This window comes from Biomphalaria glabrata, chromosome 2, assembly GCF_947242115.1.
Source record: "Biomphalaria glabrata chromosome 2, xgBioGlab47.1, whole genome shotgun sequence".
NCBI lineage: Eukaryota > Metazoa > Mollusca > Gastropoda > Planorbidae > Biomphalaria > Biomphalaria glabrata.
The window spans coordinates 64257809-64277655 of NC_074712.1; the positions used below are offsets into that span (position 1 = coordinate 64257809).

The 19847-nt window shown below is 32.3% G+C and overlaps 1 protein-coding gene across 5 annotated transcripts in view; it reads left to right on the forward strand.

Moving 5' to 3' along the window:
• The first annotated feature begins 3338 nt into the window (after nucleotides 1-3338).
• The window catches only part of LOC106058147 (glutamine-rich protein 2-like), a 48106-nt gene continuing 31597 nt past the window's right edge, over nucleotides 3339-19847 (forward strand). For 2 of the 5 annotated variants that reach the window (XM_056021961.1, XM_056021965.1), the window contains exons 1-3: nucleotides 7318-7638; nucleotides 10256-10827; nucleotides 12158-12241. In XM_056021961.1, coding sequence (XP_055877936.1) covers nucleotides 10336-10827; nucleotides 12158-12241 — 576 coding nt within the window. In that variant the 5' untranslated portion in view covers nucleotides 7318-7638; nucleotides 10256-10335. Of the gene's footprint in view, nucleotides 3483-7316; nucleotides 7639-10255; nucleotides 10828-12157; nucleotides 12242-19847 lie in introns of those variants that run through there. The other 3 variants (XM_056021964.1, XM_056021966.1, XM_056021963.1) reach the window with 3 other exon arrangements.

Here is a 19847-nt window from a genome sequence, read left to right on the forward strand (position 1 = left end):
CCTACTGACATTTCTGCGACTCTTAACCAAGACGGCCATCTCGTCGCCTTTTATCTTATCTTATCTTATATAATACGGACGTTACTTCAAAAAAGAAGATGATTACGTCCTACGCGTCATGCATTCAGTCAAGCATATTAACCAATGACTTAAATTCTGCCAAGTCACTGGTTTTCCTGGTTAGCTCAGGCAACTCATTCCATGCTTTAATAGCGCTAGGGAAGAAGGAGCACTTGTACAAATTTGTCCTAGCATATGGAACGAGGAATGTGCCTTTATCTTTGTGTCTTTCTGGGTATTTTAATAAATTTTTAAAAGCTTATATCAACTCAATTCGTCTCTCTGTCTTTTTGTCTGTTTTTGTACACGCTATTTCTCCCACACCCACTCTCTGATCAAGTTGAAACTTTACACTATTGTAGTAGCTCCAGTGGCGGACCGAAAGGATTAATGTATGTGCGGCCTACTGATACACACGACTCAGGCCAATCACATAAGCCAACGGGTCAACGGCTGTTGAACAAGGGACATTACTGTTAGTACACGCAAATATAACCAGTATTATGGACATGTGACCGAAAGCCTTCACGGTCGAGAGACAGTGTGTAAGAAAGGACAGTTGAGTCCAGGACAGCAAGCAGTAAGGACTGTGTGGTACCTTTGAGTCCTCGAGAATGTAGCTGTACGAGCAAGAGAGACTTGTAATGTTTAGTTAGGCGGTTCTGTTGTGTAGCAAATTATTTGAAGTTAGTGTAGCCAATTGTGTTTATTGGTTGTTACTTGAAGCTCTTGTAGTCAAGTTTTTGTATTAGATGTGCTGTGTTGTGTTTAACAGTGTTTAAAGAAGGCAGGGGCGGACTGGCTATATTGGCATTCGGGCAAATGCCTGGTGGGCCGGTACCTAAATGGGCCGGTAGAACCACAGTAATCATCTTTTTTTTTTTAAAATCACATCTGTTTTATAAGATAAGGGCGACATGGATATCACTTCGGCACGTATTACATTGTGGAAGGTTTTCTAGTATTCTCTTACAAAAGAGGCCCTCTGGGTGAAGTATTTATATTTAGGCCTGCTGTATTTATGTGTACAGCTATCGATATATTATCAAACTTGACAGAATGATTTTGAGGACATGTTGACCTAGAATGGATGTCCATCATATAGGCCTAATATGCAATTTATGGGCCGGACGAAATAGAGATGCCCGGGCCGATTTTGACACCCAGTCCGACGCTGACAGAAGGCCTGATTGAGAAGATCGTAGCACTATTATTTGTGGTACCTGACAAAATTTGGCAGAATTTAAGTCATTGGTTAATATGCATGACTAAATGCATGACGCGTAGGACGTAATCATCTTCTTTTTTGAAGTAACGTCTGTATTATATAAGAAGATAAAATATTAAACAATTTTAAAAAATCAACTTATGTCTTTGTTTTATAGATTCGTATCTTATCTTATGTTCTTATCTTATATAATACAGACGTTACTTCAAAAAAAGATGATTTTGTATCTAGAGATTATGCCTTAGAACGCCAGACTGCTTGAAGAGTGGAAAGGGCAAACCTAGCTTTATTGATCCCTAACATAAGCTTTGAATTTTTAAAAAGATATTTTTTTTTTACATTTTGCTTGTTCTCGAAAGGACAATCACTAACAATGAACGTAGACACTCTGTTGTAAAGAAAAAAGTAGAAGCCTACGCCAAAGCTGAAGCACTGAGAAATCGCGTCACATCTGAGTCGACATTTCACATTGGTAACCGACCGAAGGAAAAATCAAGAACTACAAATAATGGCGACAGGAAGTTAGTATTTTCCACATGACGTCATATAAGCGTGAGAAGCGTGGTCGAGAGGTCAAGTGCGCTTGAACTTGGCTTGGCTTGTACCTAGAAGGGGGCTAAGGTTAGACTCGGGCAGAGTTGTGTTTACTGAGCGCCTAAAGGCAGCACGGAAAACCAACTCCTAGATACCCCCTCCACTCCCCTCCCCCCCCCCAACTAGTCCACAAATGAGATTGGACCAAAAAGCGCTCTGAGCATGCTATAAGCATGAAAGTAGCGCTATATAAAAGCTATAATAATAATAATAATAATATTGACCTGGGAAACAAAATGCTGCTGTGAGGTCACTTTTTCAAGAAATAATTTGCCTCCGCCATGGCCGGTGATGACATAAAACTTATAATATAAAAAGGCTCTGTCTGTTATCCAGGGATTACTAGACCTCGCCACTTTGTACCTGCTACGAATGTACCCTTTTCACGTGATGTTGTCTTCTGGGTCGTTTACCAATATAAAATATATGCCAAACTTCGTGAAGCCAAGATTCTTAAAAGTCCACATGCACTCTTATCAAGGCTTAGCAACCATTTCAGAGAGTGAGTATTGATTTCACGTGACCAGACCTGTCAGCTACTCATTATTTAAAACATTAGGCCTATTTGGCACGCGGCAGTATTCATTCAGAGATACATTCATTCAGAGATAATATATTAATTCAGATCTAAATCCAATTGTTTAGACAGAGATACATTCATTCAGATAGAGATACATTCATTCAGAGATAATATATTAATTCAGATCTAAATCCATTTGTTTAGACAGAGATACATTCATTCAGAGATAATATATTAATTCAGATCTAAATCCATTTGTTTAGACAAAGATACATTCATTCAGAGATAATATATTAATTCAGATCTAAACCCATTTGTTTAGACAGAGATACATTCATTCAGACAGAAATATATTAATTCAGATCTAAACCCATTTGTTTAGACAGAGATACATTCATTCAGACAGAGTTGCATTCATTCAGACAGAGTTGCATTCATTTAGAAAGAAATTCATTCATTCAATTAGAGATACATTCTTTTTTTTTAACTATTCATGTTGAGTGGTTATAAAAATTGTGTGGGGCCTACAAGTATCAAAAAAAAAAAAAACAACAACAACAACTGCTTGCAACAGAACACTGAAAGATCTAAAATATCTTGATATCGGATTTTCAATACCTTTTCTAGTTTTTGCGATCAAAGCGGGACGGATGGACGGACAGACAGACAGACCACACAAAACTAATTGCGGCTTTTCCCTTGAGCTTTATAACACAAAACACAAAAGTCCCCCCCCCCCACACCTAAAACAATTCACCCTCACTTTCCGCCATTCATTGCTGTTTAAAAATATGTTGGAATAAAATGTGTCTGCCTACTATATTCGCCCCCCCCCCAAAAAAAAAAAACGCCTACACACGCTGAATAGTTCTGGTATCGTCCTATAACAATACATATAATAGGATCTAGTTAAATAGGATTACTGACTTCTGAAGTAACCAGGCAAGTTATTGTGTATACTGACTACACTTGATGACTACAGTGAGCCAGAGGACTTAGTTTATATTCATGTCTTCTAGTATGCTGTTGATACTGTGTATACTGACTACACTTGATGACTACAGTGACCTAGCGGGCTAGGTAAGTTGTTTATATTCATGTCTTCTAGTATTCTGTTGATACTGTGTATACTGACTACTCTTGGTGACTACAGTGACCTAGCGGGCTAAGTAAGTTGTTTATATTCATGTCTTCTAGCATGCGAGGAAAAAAGATTTGACAGCGTTCTTTGTTACAAATCAAATGGTAAGCCCTATATATATATGCTTTTGCGAGTTAATGTGTTATAAACTATAATAAGACCAGCAGCAATGTATGGAAGTGAGACCTGGACACTGACAAAGACATCTGAAAATTTACTTAACACTTGGGAAAGAAAAATTCTTAGGAAAATCTATGGTGCCATACAGGATGAAACAGGGTGGAGGACACGCACTAACCATGAGTTATATCAATTATATGAAGACCCACCAATAGTGAACGAAATAAAAAAGAACAGACTACGTTGGGCAGGTCACCTTGAAAGAATGTCAGACAACAGAGGGGCGAAAATCGTATACAGGCAAAAACCAAAAGGCAGGCGACCCAAAGGCAGACCCCGAATGCGATGGATAGATGACGTGGAAGCAGATCTGAAGCAGCTTGGGGTTAGGGCGTGGAGACGAAAGGCCCAGGAGAGATCTGAATGGAAGGAAGTGTTAAAGCAGGCCAGAGCCCTCCATGGGCTGTAGCGCCACTGGGATGGATGGATGGAGTTAATGTGTTAATGTGCTTGCGCGTGAGTTTTGCGCGTGTATAAAACATGTTCAGTTAGGTTTTCTATGGTTTTGCTTTAAGTTGACGAAATGACAGAGTTAGTGCAGGGCCGGCTAAGACAAAGGCAAACTAGGCAGCCTCATTGCAACTTTGTTTTAGAGAATAAATAGCGAAACTTGTCCTCAATGTTATCGTTGGAGTACACTAGGTTAATAATAAATTGCATTTTTTTTTCACTGTTTATTTTTTAGTTTTCTATTTCAGTTGGGGCCACCAAATTTTTTTAGCCTAGGGCCTCCATTCATCTAAGGCCGGCCCTGGTTAGTGTTTCTTTTCTCCGTTCCAGTGTTCCATTAAAGGAAAGCAGCTTTGGTCATGGTTGACTGGTTCTGTTAGTAAACATGAGGCTTTTTTTTTAAACATTGTAGATTTCAACGATGTCATTGATTTTGACTCGGACATTGCTGTAAGGCTTTACTTGAATGAATGTGGTTCTCTTCTGGTATTATTAGAATGCTCATGGTGTATTAACTATTCCTCTCCTAACTGACGATACCAGCGTTGATTCCACCAGAATGTGGTAAATAATTACGGAGAGAAAGAGTTAATTAAATGTCCTTCTTCAGGCTGAACTTGTTGTTGCGTATGTCCCCATGTAAATCTACTGAGTTATATGACCACAACATTGTAGATCGAAGAATAAACACGAACATAGCAGACATGGTTTTATTTAACACAAATAATAATTCACGATATGGTAACCTATGAGCAAAACGAAATTCATTTTTCTTCATTTACAGGCAGTTTGATAATATTTTCGCACATTTTGTTAGGCTTGTTTTATTAACATGTTCGTGACAATAATGTTTAATTTAATTTGTTTTTTAATATTAAGCCTAAGTCATTACATATTAGCCTAACTTAATATAAGAATTTTCAACTAAGCGAATTCTCCAACAAGCCTAAAGTGTTCAGGTGTTGTCTTAAGGCCAAGAGAATCAATGAAAGTAGCGTGCTGTGTGCTTGTTAGAAAGTAAAATTCAGCGGTTCTCAACCTGTTCAGGTCGGCGACCCCTTTTAGAATCCCCCACTCTGACGCGACCCTCTAACACACACACATACAGCAATAGAAGAATAGACAAGAACAATCTATATTTTCGATGGTCTTAGGCGACCCCTGGCAAATTGTCAATCGACCGCCAAGGGGGTCTCGCGACCCACAGGTTGAGAACCCCTGAAGTAAATGGAAGTTCGGATCTTGAAGAAAGGGGTTAAATAAGTAATGGACTATAACAATACATATGTATAGAACTAGTAGGTCTACTATGTTGTGTCGGTTTCCCGTAATTCTGTAGCATGGCCTATTGTAGGTGTGTGTGGGTGTGTGTACTTGTGTATCAAGTGGTCTACCTGTTACCATTAAGTATATAGCTTGTCATAAGTACGTGCCATGGCACGATATAGAAACTAATTAGCAATGATTCTTAAATTACTTCTTTACAACACGAAGCTTCGCTGATTCCATGGTAAGAGTTGGGGGCTGGACATTTGTGCTTGTTTAACTTCCACTTTCTTTACATTCAATATTGGTATATGATAAAGCCATATCGCAAGGACCTTCGGGCCTTCCTGCAGGGAATAGTACCAGGAAAAAGAAGAAGAGGCATACAAAGTAATTGGAAGACCACCTTAAGAAATAGACAGGCCTATCATTGAAAGACATCAATGGGATAAGTGAAGTGGAGTGATATAGCAGACTTGGTGGAATCAGAGATAGATCTTTGTACACTTTTACATAAGTTCAATGAGATTTCTTTTAAGTATCTTAACCCTTTCTCTCCGAATTGACGATACCAGCGTTGATTCCACCAGAATGTGGTAAATAATTACGGACATAAAGAGTTAAAATCAGTAGTTAAATATAGGCGGTTAAAGCCTGCACTAAGGGTAGGCGAACGGTACAGAACTGAAAATATGTAAATATGCATACCTGTGCTGAATACGAGAATAATGTTCTGTCAGCTTTCATTGGCCCCTCCCAAGACTTCACACTTCCTAATTATCGTCCACTTTAGCTTGAATCAATTGATATCCAAAAATAATTGATTATACTGTTTTTCTTACATATTTATATAGCTTTTGTTGGCTAGTTTAGTATTGCTGCCTGACACATTTTACAACTGTCTCGTCCCATATGCTAGGACAAATTTGTACAAATACTCCTTCTTTCCCAGTGCTATTAGAGCATGGAATGGGTTGCCTGAGCTAGCCAGGAAAACCAGTGACTTGGCAGAATTTAAGTCATTGGTTAATATGCATGACTGAATGCATGACGCGTAGGACATAATCATCTTCTTTTTTGAAGGAACGTCTGTATTATATAAGAAGAAGACCACATAGGCTGCAGTGGCCTAATCCGGCCCTGCTGAGATCACAAGGTTGGTCATCAATGTAGATCTACTAAAGGCTGGTCATCATTCTTGGATTTACAAGTAACGTCTGTATTATATAAGATAAGAAGTCTCTCAGTTTAAGCCTCTCGGTCCTGTTACGTGGTAAGAAGAGTTGCTTGGACTATTCTACTACCAGTCTCTTGCTGTCCATAAGGAATATGACAAGAATTAACATCAGGTTAATTAACTGGTTCAATATTTGATATTTGTAACTTAAAATATGTAAGCGCAGAATGATAAAAGTCATGTCCTTTACCAAGCACCTTTGTAGAAGACTTTCTAATTATCACTTTAAAATATGTTTTTAAAAAATTGTGCTAGAAACACGAGAGAGAGAGAGAGAGAGAGAGACGTTTATTTGTAATACAATCATCCTCCAAGGCAAAATCATTGTCTACTTTCACGGAAGTACATCACCACCATGTTCACCTCCCCTCCCCCGAAAAAAAACCGACTTTTCCGCGTTGCCTATATTCCATCCCATTTAACTTTCCTTTTGAACTAAAAGGATATATGATCTCTAAAATGTTCTAAAATAGCTCTAGTCAGTGTGCATATTTTATTACAGCTGTAAAGTGATCACCCTTTTGTTGGCCTTATAGTTATAGGTCAATCTATAGATTTTTTTAAAGGACTGACTAGATCCTATATAAATGCCCATTTAAAAGGCACTTGAAAAGAGTGAAAGTAATTGTGTTCATAGTCAGTTTAGTCGACAACTTGTCGTTCGCTTAGTAAAACGGGTTTCGAGAAAGTAAGAAAAAAAAAGAAATCGACTAGCGAGTTTATTTATAACGTGTTTATTGTAATCTCATTCGGATTACACTTTTAACATTTCGATCTCGATCAATGTGGCATAAAGTTAAAGTGCGATCGAATGAATTGAATTTGTAATCCTGTTGGGTGTTGTCAAGGACAACAAAGGCGTGGCGCCGGAACACCAGTTGTGTATACTTTCTGAAAAAAAAATGTTACTTAAGTTTTAGTCACTTTCTTTTGGATTTTATTTAAAAAACAACAATTGTACAGTTAAGTTTTATCAATTTATACTTTAGATCTAGATGTATCATACCGTATATAAGTTACTCCATATGCTTAATTATATTTAAATACGGTTTGAATATAAATATTATGAAGATTATCTAGATATTATTATTTTATTATTTTATAGAATTATAATTCCTTATTGACCTTATTATAAAATTAAAATTATATGTAGTGACATTAATATAGTCTAATATTAATATAGAAGAATCTAGATCTAGTAACAATTAGATCTAGATCTACTATTAGTAACTATTACAATAGTTAGAAATCTAGTTATATACCTCTATATTAAATATAAAGTTAATATAGATCTAGATCTAATTATCATCTACTGATCTATATTAGACTATATCTTATTCTAAGTCTTAGTTTAGCCTTACTAAAATCTAAGACTAAGACGACTAAGTCTAGTTTTCAGTTCTGTTTTATAAGTCACATTAAAGTGACTTAGAAGACTTAGATCTCTTGATGAGTAGATCTAGTAGATCATAGTCCAGATCTAATTACAGAAATGGGAGCATGTCTTACCACCCAGAAAAATGTCACTTATTAATTAAGAGTAACAAAGAAACAAAATTTAGAAAGCCTTCAGTATAGAAGACTCAAAAGTAAAATAGCATTTATTAAATTTATGATTTATAAATAAAACACTGAACAATGATCTTCAAATACAAAAACAAAATTTAATAAAATACTCAGAAAGACACAAAGTGGACAAAGATAAAGGCACATTCCTCGTTCCATATGCTAGGACAAATTTGTACAAGTGCTCCTTCTTCCCTAGTGCTATTAGCAGCCTGGATGGCAGCCTGGTCGTGCGGTTTGCACGCTGGACTGTCGTACAGATTTATCGATGGTCCCGGGTTCAAACCCTGCCCGCTCCCATCCCCCGTCGTCCTGCGGGAGGTTTGGACTAGGAAGTAATTATCTTCAACTCTGAAGGAACATCCGAAACATGTAAAACATTTTACAACAAACATTTTATTAGAGCATGGAATGGGTTGCCTGAGCTAGCCAGGAAAACCAGTGACTTGGCAGAATTTAAGTCATTGGTTAATATGCATGACACATAGGACGAAATCATCTTTTTTGAAGTAACGTCTGTATTATATAAGATAACTATCTTCTGGTTAACTGTTTTCGCTGTTAATGTTAAAGGCAACATAAACATTCTTAATTTTAATAGAAATCTAGATGTCAACATGATGAACATGCATATAATTTAATTAGAATCTAGTGACTAGAGTCTAGCTAGAGTGACTAAGAGTCTAATTTCTTTTTTGAAGGAATATCTTTATTTGTAATATATAAGATAATCATAAAGATATAACAATATAAGATATGACATGTCAGCTGCTACTCACTACTGTTAGTGTATAAGTTGTGAGTATAGTGAAAACTAGATCTAGAATCTAGATCTGTACTCCGCTAAGTCATTGATTTACCTGGCTGATACAGGCAACCTGTTCATACTCTAATGACACTAGGGAAGAAAGGATTCGAGATCATGTACAAATTTGTTGTAAAATGTTTTACATGTTTCTGATGTTTCTTCAAATTTAAAAATAATCTACATCGTAGCCGACACCTCCTGGAGGATGACCGGGGATGGCAGTGGGCTGGTTATGAACCCCGGACCATAGAGACAACTGAAGGACAGTCCAGCACATACCTCATGACCAGGCAGCTGTCCTAGCATATGGAATAAGAACTGTGATTTAAATTTATCTTTTTTTCTTTCTGAGTATTTTATTAGGTTGTTGTTGTGTATTTATTTTCCTTGTCTTCAAAATGGACAGGAAGAAACTGTATGACTACACCATTTGGCTCCAAATCTTGACTTATCTTCAGAGTCCAAATTACATGATTTCGCTATGAGAGACATTGAGAAATCTTCTGAGGTCTCTCAACATCACTTGGCTCCTGGTAACACTGAGACTTTGCCGGGTGTCTTCCAACACTCAGTAACTTCTAGGGGTGACATGGAGACATCTGCAGAGAACATGGCTTCACTTGCTTTAAGAGCAGAGGAAAACACCATTGAAAATCGACAAAAAATACTAACCAGAGATATGCCCGCGCAGCACTCATATAATTTCAGAAGTAGAGCGAAAAGAAACTAAATGGGGGGTGAATGTTGTGTATTTATGTTTCTTGTTGTGTGTTGTGAACTGATTTGTACTGGTGTGTCAAAATGTCTTGGTGTCCAGAACAGCTTTTGTGTGCATGTGCTTTGTTATTGTGAACTATTTTGTCATTCTTGTGTGATGTGTTTCACTGTAGTGTTTTTATATATTTGTAAATAATGGTTTAGTGTTTTATGTATTATTTCTACTTTTATTTTTAGTCTTCTGTCCTCAAGTGTCTCTAAGTTTAGGGATTTTACTAATGGTGCTACTCTAGTCAAATGTGAATATTCATTTATTGTAATGGCTGCCTGGTCATGTGGTATGCACTTTGGACTGGTGTTCAAACCCTGCCCACCACCATCCCTGCTGGAAGTTTGGTCTTTGTTTACTTTTCTGTAGATTGAGAAAGCTACATCTATATTTTAACTTTAGTTTAACTTATTGTATTTTTCTATGTTTTTTTTTTTAGAGCCAGTGTCAGTGATAGTCGGAGACACAGAAGAGCCAAATACTACAATTCTACACTAGAATTTTTTACATTAAAAAACAATGCCTTCATTGCCTTTATCCCAGCTGGTGGACCTAGCTTTGGGTACTCCAGAAGTTGGTGCTGTTAATTTTAATATTTTACACACTTTGCTTCATGCCATAATAAATAAATTAAATTTTGGCAATGATAAGGTGACAATAGATGATCAAGACAGAGAGTTCCTGGCAACAGTTTCTAGTCAATTTACAGCCAGATCATTTTCAGCTCTTAGCAAAGATAGTGGTAGACCAGATGATTCCATTTCTTTTTCGGAAGATAGCTTTAGTGAAAAGTCTATAAATGTGCAGTCCAAGCCCAGCCCATATCACAGACTAGAGAAAGATGTCAGTGATTTAAAAAAACAGATGGAGGAACTACATAAACTTCCAAGCAATAAACAACTGCATGAGAGAACATTAGGCTCTGTGGATGCTGAAAGACCAGTTTCTGAAATGTTGCAAACTTTACAACTCAAAAAAAGAGTTGATGCTAATGATGAAGGTTTGAACAAGGTTAGTTTTAAAGTGTGGAACTTAATTCACTAAACTTAACTATGATTTAAAATTTAAACAAGGTTACTTTTAAAGTGTGGAACTCAATTCACTTAATTTAACTATGATTTAAACAAGGTTAGTTTTAAAGTGTGGAACTCAGTTCACTTAACTTAACTATGATTTAAACTAGAGCTAGATAACAATTTAAAAAAAAAATTATAAGTTTGAAGAGCTTCATAAAAAGTTTAATTTAGAATTTTTAATAGAATTTTTCATAACCAGTATTTATGTTAAGTTTATAGTAGAATGTATAGATCTAAATGGTTGTTGAGTGCATTAGGTTCCATTCTGATAAATTTTTTCCCATTTAATATGGTTTAGCCATTTGAATGTTATAAGTAAATATTTTGATTAATCTATTTAAGACCTATAAATTTACAATTGTAAAAATATTAATTGTCTTAATTCAATTTGTTATGCAAAAGGTGAATTGACATATTTACAGTGAAAAATCACTTAACTTATATCATAAAGAGAGAGAAAATATGTTAAGCAATAAAAGAAAAAGGACAATAGTTTTTGAAGAGTTGATTGTTTAGCTTAGTGTGAGACTAATTTGTTAATTGGGGTTAAGTGTGGATCATGGTGTGAATGTGCAATTGTGTGAATCAGAGTTAAAAGAAGAAAGATGGGGATATCAAAAATTAGGAATATAAACAAAATAATGTTTACAGTGCTAGTTATTAAATTAAGATTAAATTATTTTAAAAAACTCTGATTTTGACATTCAGTGTTAATGTATTTCTGAATCTCATCACGTAACAACTTGTATCAAATTGTTTTTTGTGGAAGTCTAGTAAGATAAAGGGGGCGCGGTGGCTGAGTGGTTAAGCGCTTGACTTCCGAACCTGGGGTCCTGGGTTTGAATCTTGGTGTAGACTGGGATTTTGAATTTCGGGATTTTAGGGCGACCCTGAGTCCACCCAACTCTAATGGGTACCTGACTTTAGTTGGGGAAAGTAAAGGCGGTTGGTTGTTATGCTTGCCACATGACACCCTGCTCTTTAACCGTTGGCGGCCAGAGAAACAGATGACCTTAACATCATCTGCCCTATAGATCACAAGGTCTGAAAGGGAAAATTTACTAGTAAGATAAACGGTTTTAATCAGTGTGTTATAATAATCAGATTATTTCTATTTTAACTTGGGCAAATATTAAACTTAATTGTCTTGTATGTTCCTGGACATTACAAATATAGTCATTTAATAGATCTAATAGCAAAATGTTAAAAGCCTACCTAGCTTGTTGTCATTGCTTATACTTATGTATTATTTCATTCTTATGTAGTTGGCATCATTGATTGAAGATTTGATGAAAGATGTGAAACATTTAAAAGATGCACAAAAAGATTTAAATGACAAATTAAATAAAGTAAGTAGATCTAATTTTTTCCTACTGAAATGTGTCCTATGAAGCTGTTCTTCAAATAAAATATTTTGTGTTATACAGATCTATTCATATGTTGTTGTTTTTTTTAATTTGCTTAGGCCCTTGATTAGAGTTCTAAGTGTAACACAGTAACTCATGAGTTTTTCTGGGTCATTAAGCCTACCTGTTTTATGTTTTTTTCTGAATAATGCCTTTTAGGTTATGTCTGATGATGATGATGATGAGGTTATGTATTTGTATTTGTAAGATATTGTTGAGGGTTTATGTATTATTTCTACTTCACTAAATTAAGTGCTGCTCTTGTTTACTGTGATTATTCACTTGTGACAGCTGCCTGGTCATGTGGTATGCATGCCCTTTCGGAGTGTCATCATGATAGTCCCAAGTTCAAATATTCCCCACTTTCATCTCCTGACATCCTGCAGGAGCTTTGGACTAGGATGTAATAATTTACATTTTAAAAATAATGTTTGAAACTTATAAAATGTGTTGATTCTGGAGTTTTGTTTCTAATCTCTTTATATTTTCCTTAAGATAAGATAAGATAATTTTTATTGATCCAATCAAATGGAAATTCAGTTTGACCTCAATTGACAACCTCAGGATCCCAAATAGATGATGCATATTCTAGCATTAGTTTCACTACATTAAGTAACTTTTTATCCTTTTGAATGTTTTAGAGAAAGATAATTGATTACTCATCTTTGACTGATGATTGATATTTAAATAAAAAACTAAGTATTTTTAGTACAAGTAACTGGTTTACCTTTAGCTACTTATAATATAACATGGCACTTTTCACATTTTCCATTGTATTATACATAATTCTATGAACAGCAAATAGTCTAACTTTATAATTCTATGAACAGTAAATAGTCTAACTTTATAATTCTATGAACAGCAAATAGTCTAACTTTATAATTCTATGAACAGCAAATAGTCTAACTTTATAATTTTATGAACAGTAAATAGTCTAACTTTATAATTTTATGAACAGCAAATAGTTTAACTTTATAATTCTATGAACAGCAAATAGTCTAACTTTATAATTCTATGAACAGCAAATAGTCTAACTTTATAATTCTATGAACAGCAAATAGTCTAACTTTATAATTCTATGAACAGCAAATAGTCTAACTTTATAATTCTATGAACTGCAAATAGTCTAACTTTATAATTCTATGAACAGCAAATAGTCTACCTTTATAATTTTATGAACAGCAAATAGTCTAACTTTATAATTCTATGAACAGCAAATAGTCTACCTTTATAATTCTATGAACAGCAAATAGTCTAACTTTATAATTTTATGAACAGCAAATAGTCTACCTTTATAATTCAGCAAATAGTCTACCTTTATAATTCAGCAAATAGTCTACCTTTATAATTCTATGAACAGCAAATAGTCTAACTTTATAATTCTATGAACAGCAATTTAAATAGTCTACCTTTATAATTCAGCAAATAGTCTAACTTTATAATTCAGCAAATAGTCTACCTTTATAATTCAGCAAATAGTCTACATTTATAATTCTATGAACAGCAAATAGTCTAACTTTATAATTCTATGAACAGCAAATAGTCTAACTTTATAATTCTATGAACAGCAAATAGTCTAACTTTATAATTCTATGAACAGCAACTAGTCTACCTTTATAATTCTATGAACAGCAAATAGTCTAACTTTATAATTCTATGAACAGCAAATAGTCTAACTTTATAATTCTATGAACAGCAAATAGTCTACCTTTATAATTCAGCAAATAGTCTAACTTTATAATTTTATGAACAGCAAATAGTCTACCTTTATAATTCTATGAAAAGCAAATAGTCTACCTTTATAATTCAGCAAATAGTCTAACTTTATAATTTTATGAACAGCAAATAGTCTACCTTTATAATTCTATGAACAGCAAATAGTCTAACTTTATAATTCTATGAACAGCAAATAGTCTACCTTTATAATTCTATGAACAGCAAATAGTCTACCTTTATAATTCTATGAACAGCAAATAGTCTAACTTTATAATTCTATGAACAGCAAATAGTCTAACTTTATAATTTTATGAACAGCAAATAGTCTAACTTTATAATTCTATGAACAGCAAATAGTCTACCTTTATAATTCTATGAACAGCAAATAGTCTAACTTTATAATTCTATGAACAGCAAATAGTCTACCTTTATAATTTTATGAACAGCAAATAGTCTAACTTTATAATTCTATGAACAGCAAATAGTCTAACTTTATAATTCAGCAAATAGTCTAACTTTATAATTCAGCAAATAGTCTAACTTTATAATTCTATGAACAGCAAATAGTCTAACTTTATAATTCTATGAACAGCAAATAGTCTACCTTTATAATTCTATGAACAGCAAATAGTCTACCTTTATAATTCTATGAACAGCAAATAGTCTAACTTTATAATTCTATGAACAGCAAATAGTCTAACTTTATAATTCTATGAACAGCAAATAGTCTAACTGTATAATTCTATGAACAGCAAATAGTCTACCTTTATAATTCTATGAACAGCAAATAGTCTACCTTTATAATTTTATGAACAGCAAATAGTCTAACTTTATAATTCTATGAACAGCAAATAGTCTACCTTTATAATTCTATGAACAGCAAATAGTCTAACTTTATAATTTTATGAACAGCAAATAGTCTACCTTTATAATTCAGCAAATAGTCTACCTTTATAATTCAGCAAATAGTCTACCTTTATAATTCTATGAACAGCAAATAGTCTAACTTTATAATTCTATGAACAGCAATTTAAATAGTCTACCTTTATAATTCAGCAAATAGTCTAACTTTATAATTCAGCAAATAGTCTACCTTTATAATTCAGCAAATAGTCTACATTTATAATTCTATGAACAGCAAATAGTCTAACTTTATAATTCTATGAACAGCAAATAGTCTAACTTTATAATTCTATGAACAGCAAATAGTCTAACTTTATAATTCTATGAACAGCAACTAGTCTACCTTTATAATTCTATGAACAGCAAATAGTCTAACTTTATAATTCTATGAACAGCAAATAGTCTAACTTTATAATTCTATGAACAGCAAATAGTCTACCTTTATAATTCAGCAAATAGTCTAACTTTATAATTTTATGAACAGCAAATAGTCTACCTTTATAATTCTATGAACAGCAAATAGTCTAACTTTATAATTCTATGAACAGCAAAATAGTCTACCTTTATAATTCTATGAACAGCAAATAGTCTAACTTTATAATTCTATGAACAGCAAATAGTCTAACTTTATAATTTTATGAACAGCAAATAGTCTAACTTTATAATTCTATGAACAGCAAATAGTCTACCTTTATAATTCTATGAACAGCAAATAGTCTAACTTTATAATTCTATGAACAGCAAATAGTCTACCTTTATAATTCTATGAACAGCAAATAGTCTAACTTTATAATTCTATGAACAGCAAATAGTCTAACTTTATAATTCTATGAACAGCAAATAGTCTAACTTTATAATTCAGCAAATAGTCTAACTTTATAATTCTATGAACAGCAAATAGTCTAACTTTATAATTCTATGAACAGCAAATAGTCTAACTTTATAATTCTATGAACAGCAAATAGTCTACCTTTATAATTCTATGAACAGCAAATAGTCTAACTTTATAATTCTATGAACAGCAAATAGTCTACCTTTATAATTTTATGAACAGCAAATAGTCTAACTTTATAATTCTATGAACAGCAAATAGTCTAACTTTATAATTCAGCAAATAGTCTAACTTTATAATTCAGCAAATAGTCTAACTTTATAATTCTATGAACAGCAAATAGTCTACCTTTATAATTCTATGAACAGCAAATAGTCTACCTTTATAATTCTATGAACAGCAAATAGTCTAACTTTATAATTCTATGAACAGCAAATAGTCTAACTTTATAATTTTATGAACAGCAAATAGTCTAACTTTATAATTCTATGAACAGCAAATAGTCTACCTTTATAATTCTATGAACAGCAAATAGTCTACCTTTATAATTCTATGAACAGCAAATAGTCTACCTTTATAATTCTACGAACAGCAAATAGTCTAACTTTATAATTCAGCAAATAGTCTAACTTTATAATTCAGCAAATAGTCTACCTTTATAATTCTATGAACAGCAAATAGTCTAACTTTATAATTCTATGAACAGCAAATAGTCTACCTTTATAATTTTATGAACAGCAAATAGTCTACCTTTATAATTCAGCAAATAGTCTAACTTTATAATTCTATGAACAGCAAATAGTCTAACTTTATAATTCTATGAACAGCAAATAGTCTAACTTTATAATTCTATGAACAGCAAATAGTCTAACTTTATAATTCTATGAACAGCAAATAGTCTAACTTTATAATTCTATGAACAGCAAATAGTCTACCTTTATAATTTTATGAACAGCAAATAGTCTAACTTTATAATTCTATGAACAGCAAATAGTCTAACTTTATAATTCTATGAACAGCAAATAGTCTAACTTTATAATTTTATGAACAGCAAATAGTCTAACTTTATAATTCTATGAACAGCAAATAGTCTAACTTTATAATTCTATGAACAGCAACTAGTCTACCTTTATAATTCTATGAACAGCAAATAGTCTAACTTTATAATTCTATGAACAGCAAATAGTCTAACTTTATAATTCTATGAACAGCAAATAGTCTACCTTTATAATTCAGCAAATAGTCTAACTTTATAATTCTATGAACAGCAAATAGTCTACCTTTATAATTTTATGAACAGCAAATAGTCTACCTTTATAATTCAGCAAATAGTCTAACTTTATAATTCTATGAACAGCAAATAGTCTAACTTTATAATTCTATGAACAGCAAATAGTCTAACTTTATAATTCTATGAACAGCAAATAGTCTAACTTTATAATTCTATGAACAGCAAATAGTCTAACTTTATAATTCTATGAACAGCAAATAGTCTACCTTTATAATTTTATGAACAGCAAATAGTCTAACTTTATAATTCTATGAACAGCAAATAGTCTAACTTTATAATTCTATGAACAGCAAATAGTCTAACTTTATAATTTTATGAACAGCAAATAGTCTAACTTTATAATTCTATGAACAGCAAATAGTCTAACTTTATAATTCTATGAACAGCAACTAGTCTACCTTTATAATTCTATGAACAGCAAATAGTCTAACTTTATAATTCTATGAACAGCAAATAGTCTAACTTTATAATTCTATGAACAGCAAATAGTCTACCTTTATAATTCAGCAAATAGTCTACCTTTATAATTCAGCAAATAGTCTACATTTATAATTCTATGAACAGCAAATAGTCTAACTTTATAATTCTATGAACAGCAAATAGTCTAACTTTATAATTCTATGAACAGCAAATAGTCTAACTTTATAATTCTATGAACAGCAACTAGTCTACCTTTATAATTCTATGAACAGCAAATAGTCTAACTTTATAATTCTATGAACAGCAAATAGTCTAACTTTATAATTCTATGAACAGCAAATAGTCTACCTTTATAATTCAGCAAATAGTCTAACTTTATAATTTTATGAACAGCAAATAGTCTACCTTTATAATTCTATGAACAGCAAATAGTCTAACTTTATAATTCTATGAACAGCAAAATAGTCTACCTTTATAATTCTATGAACAGCAAATAGTCTAACTTTATAATTCTATGAACAGCAAATAGTCTAACTTTATAATTTTATGAACAGCAAATAGTCTAACTTTATAATTCTATGAACAGCAAATAGTCTACCTTTATAATTCTATGAACAGCAAATAGTCTAACTTTATAATTCTATGAACAGCAAATAGTCTACCTTTATAATTCTATGAACAGCAAATAGTCTAACTTTATAATTCTATGAACAGCAAATAGTCTAACTTTATAATTCTATGAACAGCAAATAGTCTAACTTTATAATTCAGCAAATAGTCTAACTTTATAATTCTATGAACAGCAAATAGTCTAACTTTATAATTCTATGAACAGCAAATAGTCTAACTTTATAATTCTATGAACAGCAAATAGTCTACCTTTATAATTCTATGAACAGCAAATAGTCTAACTTTATAATTCTATGAACAGCAAATAGTCTACCTTTATAATTTTATGAACAGCAAATAGTCTAACTTTATAATTCTATGAACAGCAAATAGTCTAACTTTATAATTCAGCAAATAGTCTAACTTTATAATTCAGCAAATAGTCTAACTTTATAATTCTATGAACAGCAAATAGTCTACCTTTATAATTCTATGAACAGCAAATAGTCTACCTTTATAATTCTATGAACAGCAAATAGTCTAACTTTATAATTCTATGAACAGCAAATAGTCTAACTTTATAATTTTATGAACAGCAAATAGTCTAACTTTATAATTCTATGAACAGCAAATAGTCTACCTTTATAATTCTATGAACAGCAAATAGTCTACCTTTATAATTCTATGAACAGCAAATAGTCTACCTTTATAATTCTATGAACAGCAAATAGTCTAACTTTATAATTCAGCAAATAGTCTAACTTTATAATTCAGCAAATAGTCTACCTTTATAATTCTATGAACAGCAAATAGTCTAACTTTATAATTCTATGAACAGCAAATAGTCTACCTTTATAATTTTATGAACAGCAAATAGTCTACCTTTATAATTCAGCAAATAGTCTAACTTTATAATTCTATGAACAGCAAATAGTCTAACTTTATAATTCTATGAACAGCAAATAGTCTAACTTTATAATTCTATGAACAGCAAATAGTCTAACTTTATAATTCTATGAACAGCAAATAGTCTAACTTTATAATTCTATGAACAGCAAATAGTCTACCTTTATAATTTTATGAACAGCAAATAGTCTAACTTTATAATTCTATGAACAGCAAATAGTCTAACTTTATAATTCTATGAACAGCAAATAGTCTAACTTTATAATTTTATGAACAGCAAATAGTCTAACTTTATAATTCTATGAACAGCAAATAGTCTAACTTTATAATTCTATGAACAGCAACTAGTCTACCTTTATAATTCTATGAACAGCAAATAGTCTAACTTTATAATTCTATGAACAGCAAATAGTCTAACTTTATAATTCTATGAACAGCAAATAGTCTACCTTTATAATTCAGCAAATAGTCTAACTTTATAATTTTATGAACAGCAAATAGTCTACCTTTATAATTCTATGAACAGCAAATAGTCTAACTTTATAATTCTATGAACAGCAAATAGTCTACCTTTATAATTCTATGAACAGCAAATAGTCTAACTTTATAATTCTATGAACAGCAAATAGTCTAACTTTATAATTTTATGAACAGCAAATAGTCTAACTTTATAATTCTATGAACAGCAAATAGTCTACCTTTATAATTCTATGAACAGCAAATAGTCTAACTTTATAATTCTATGAACAGCAAATAGTCTACCTTTATAATTTTATGAACAGCAAATAGTCTAACTTTATAATTCTATGAACAGCAAATAGTCTAACTTTATAATTCAGCAAATAGTCTAACTTTATAATTCAGCAAATAGT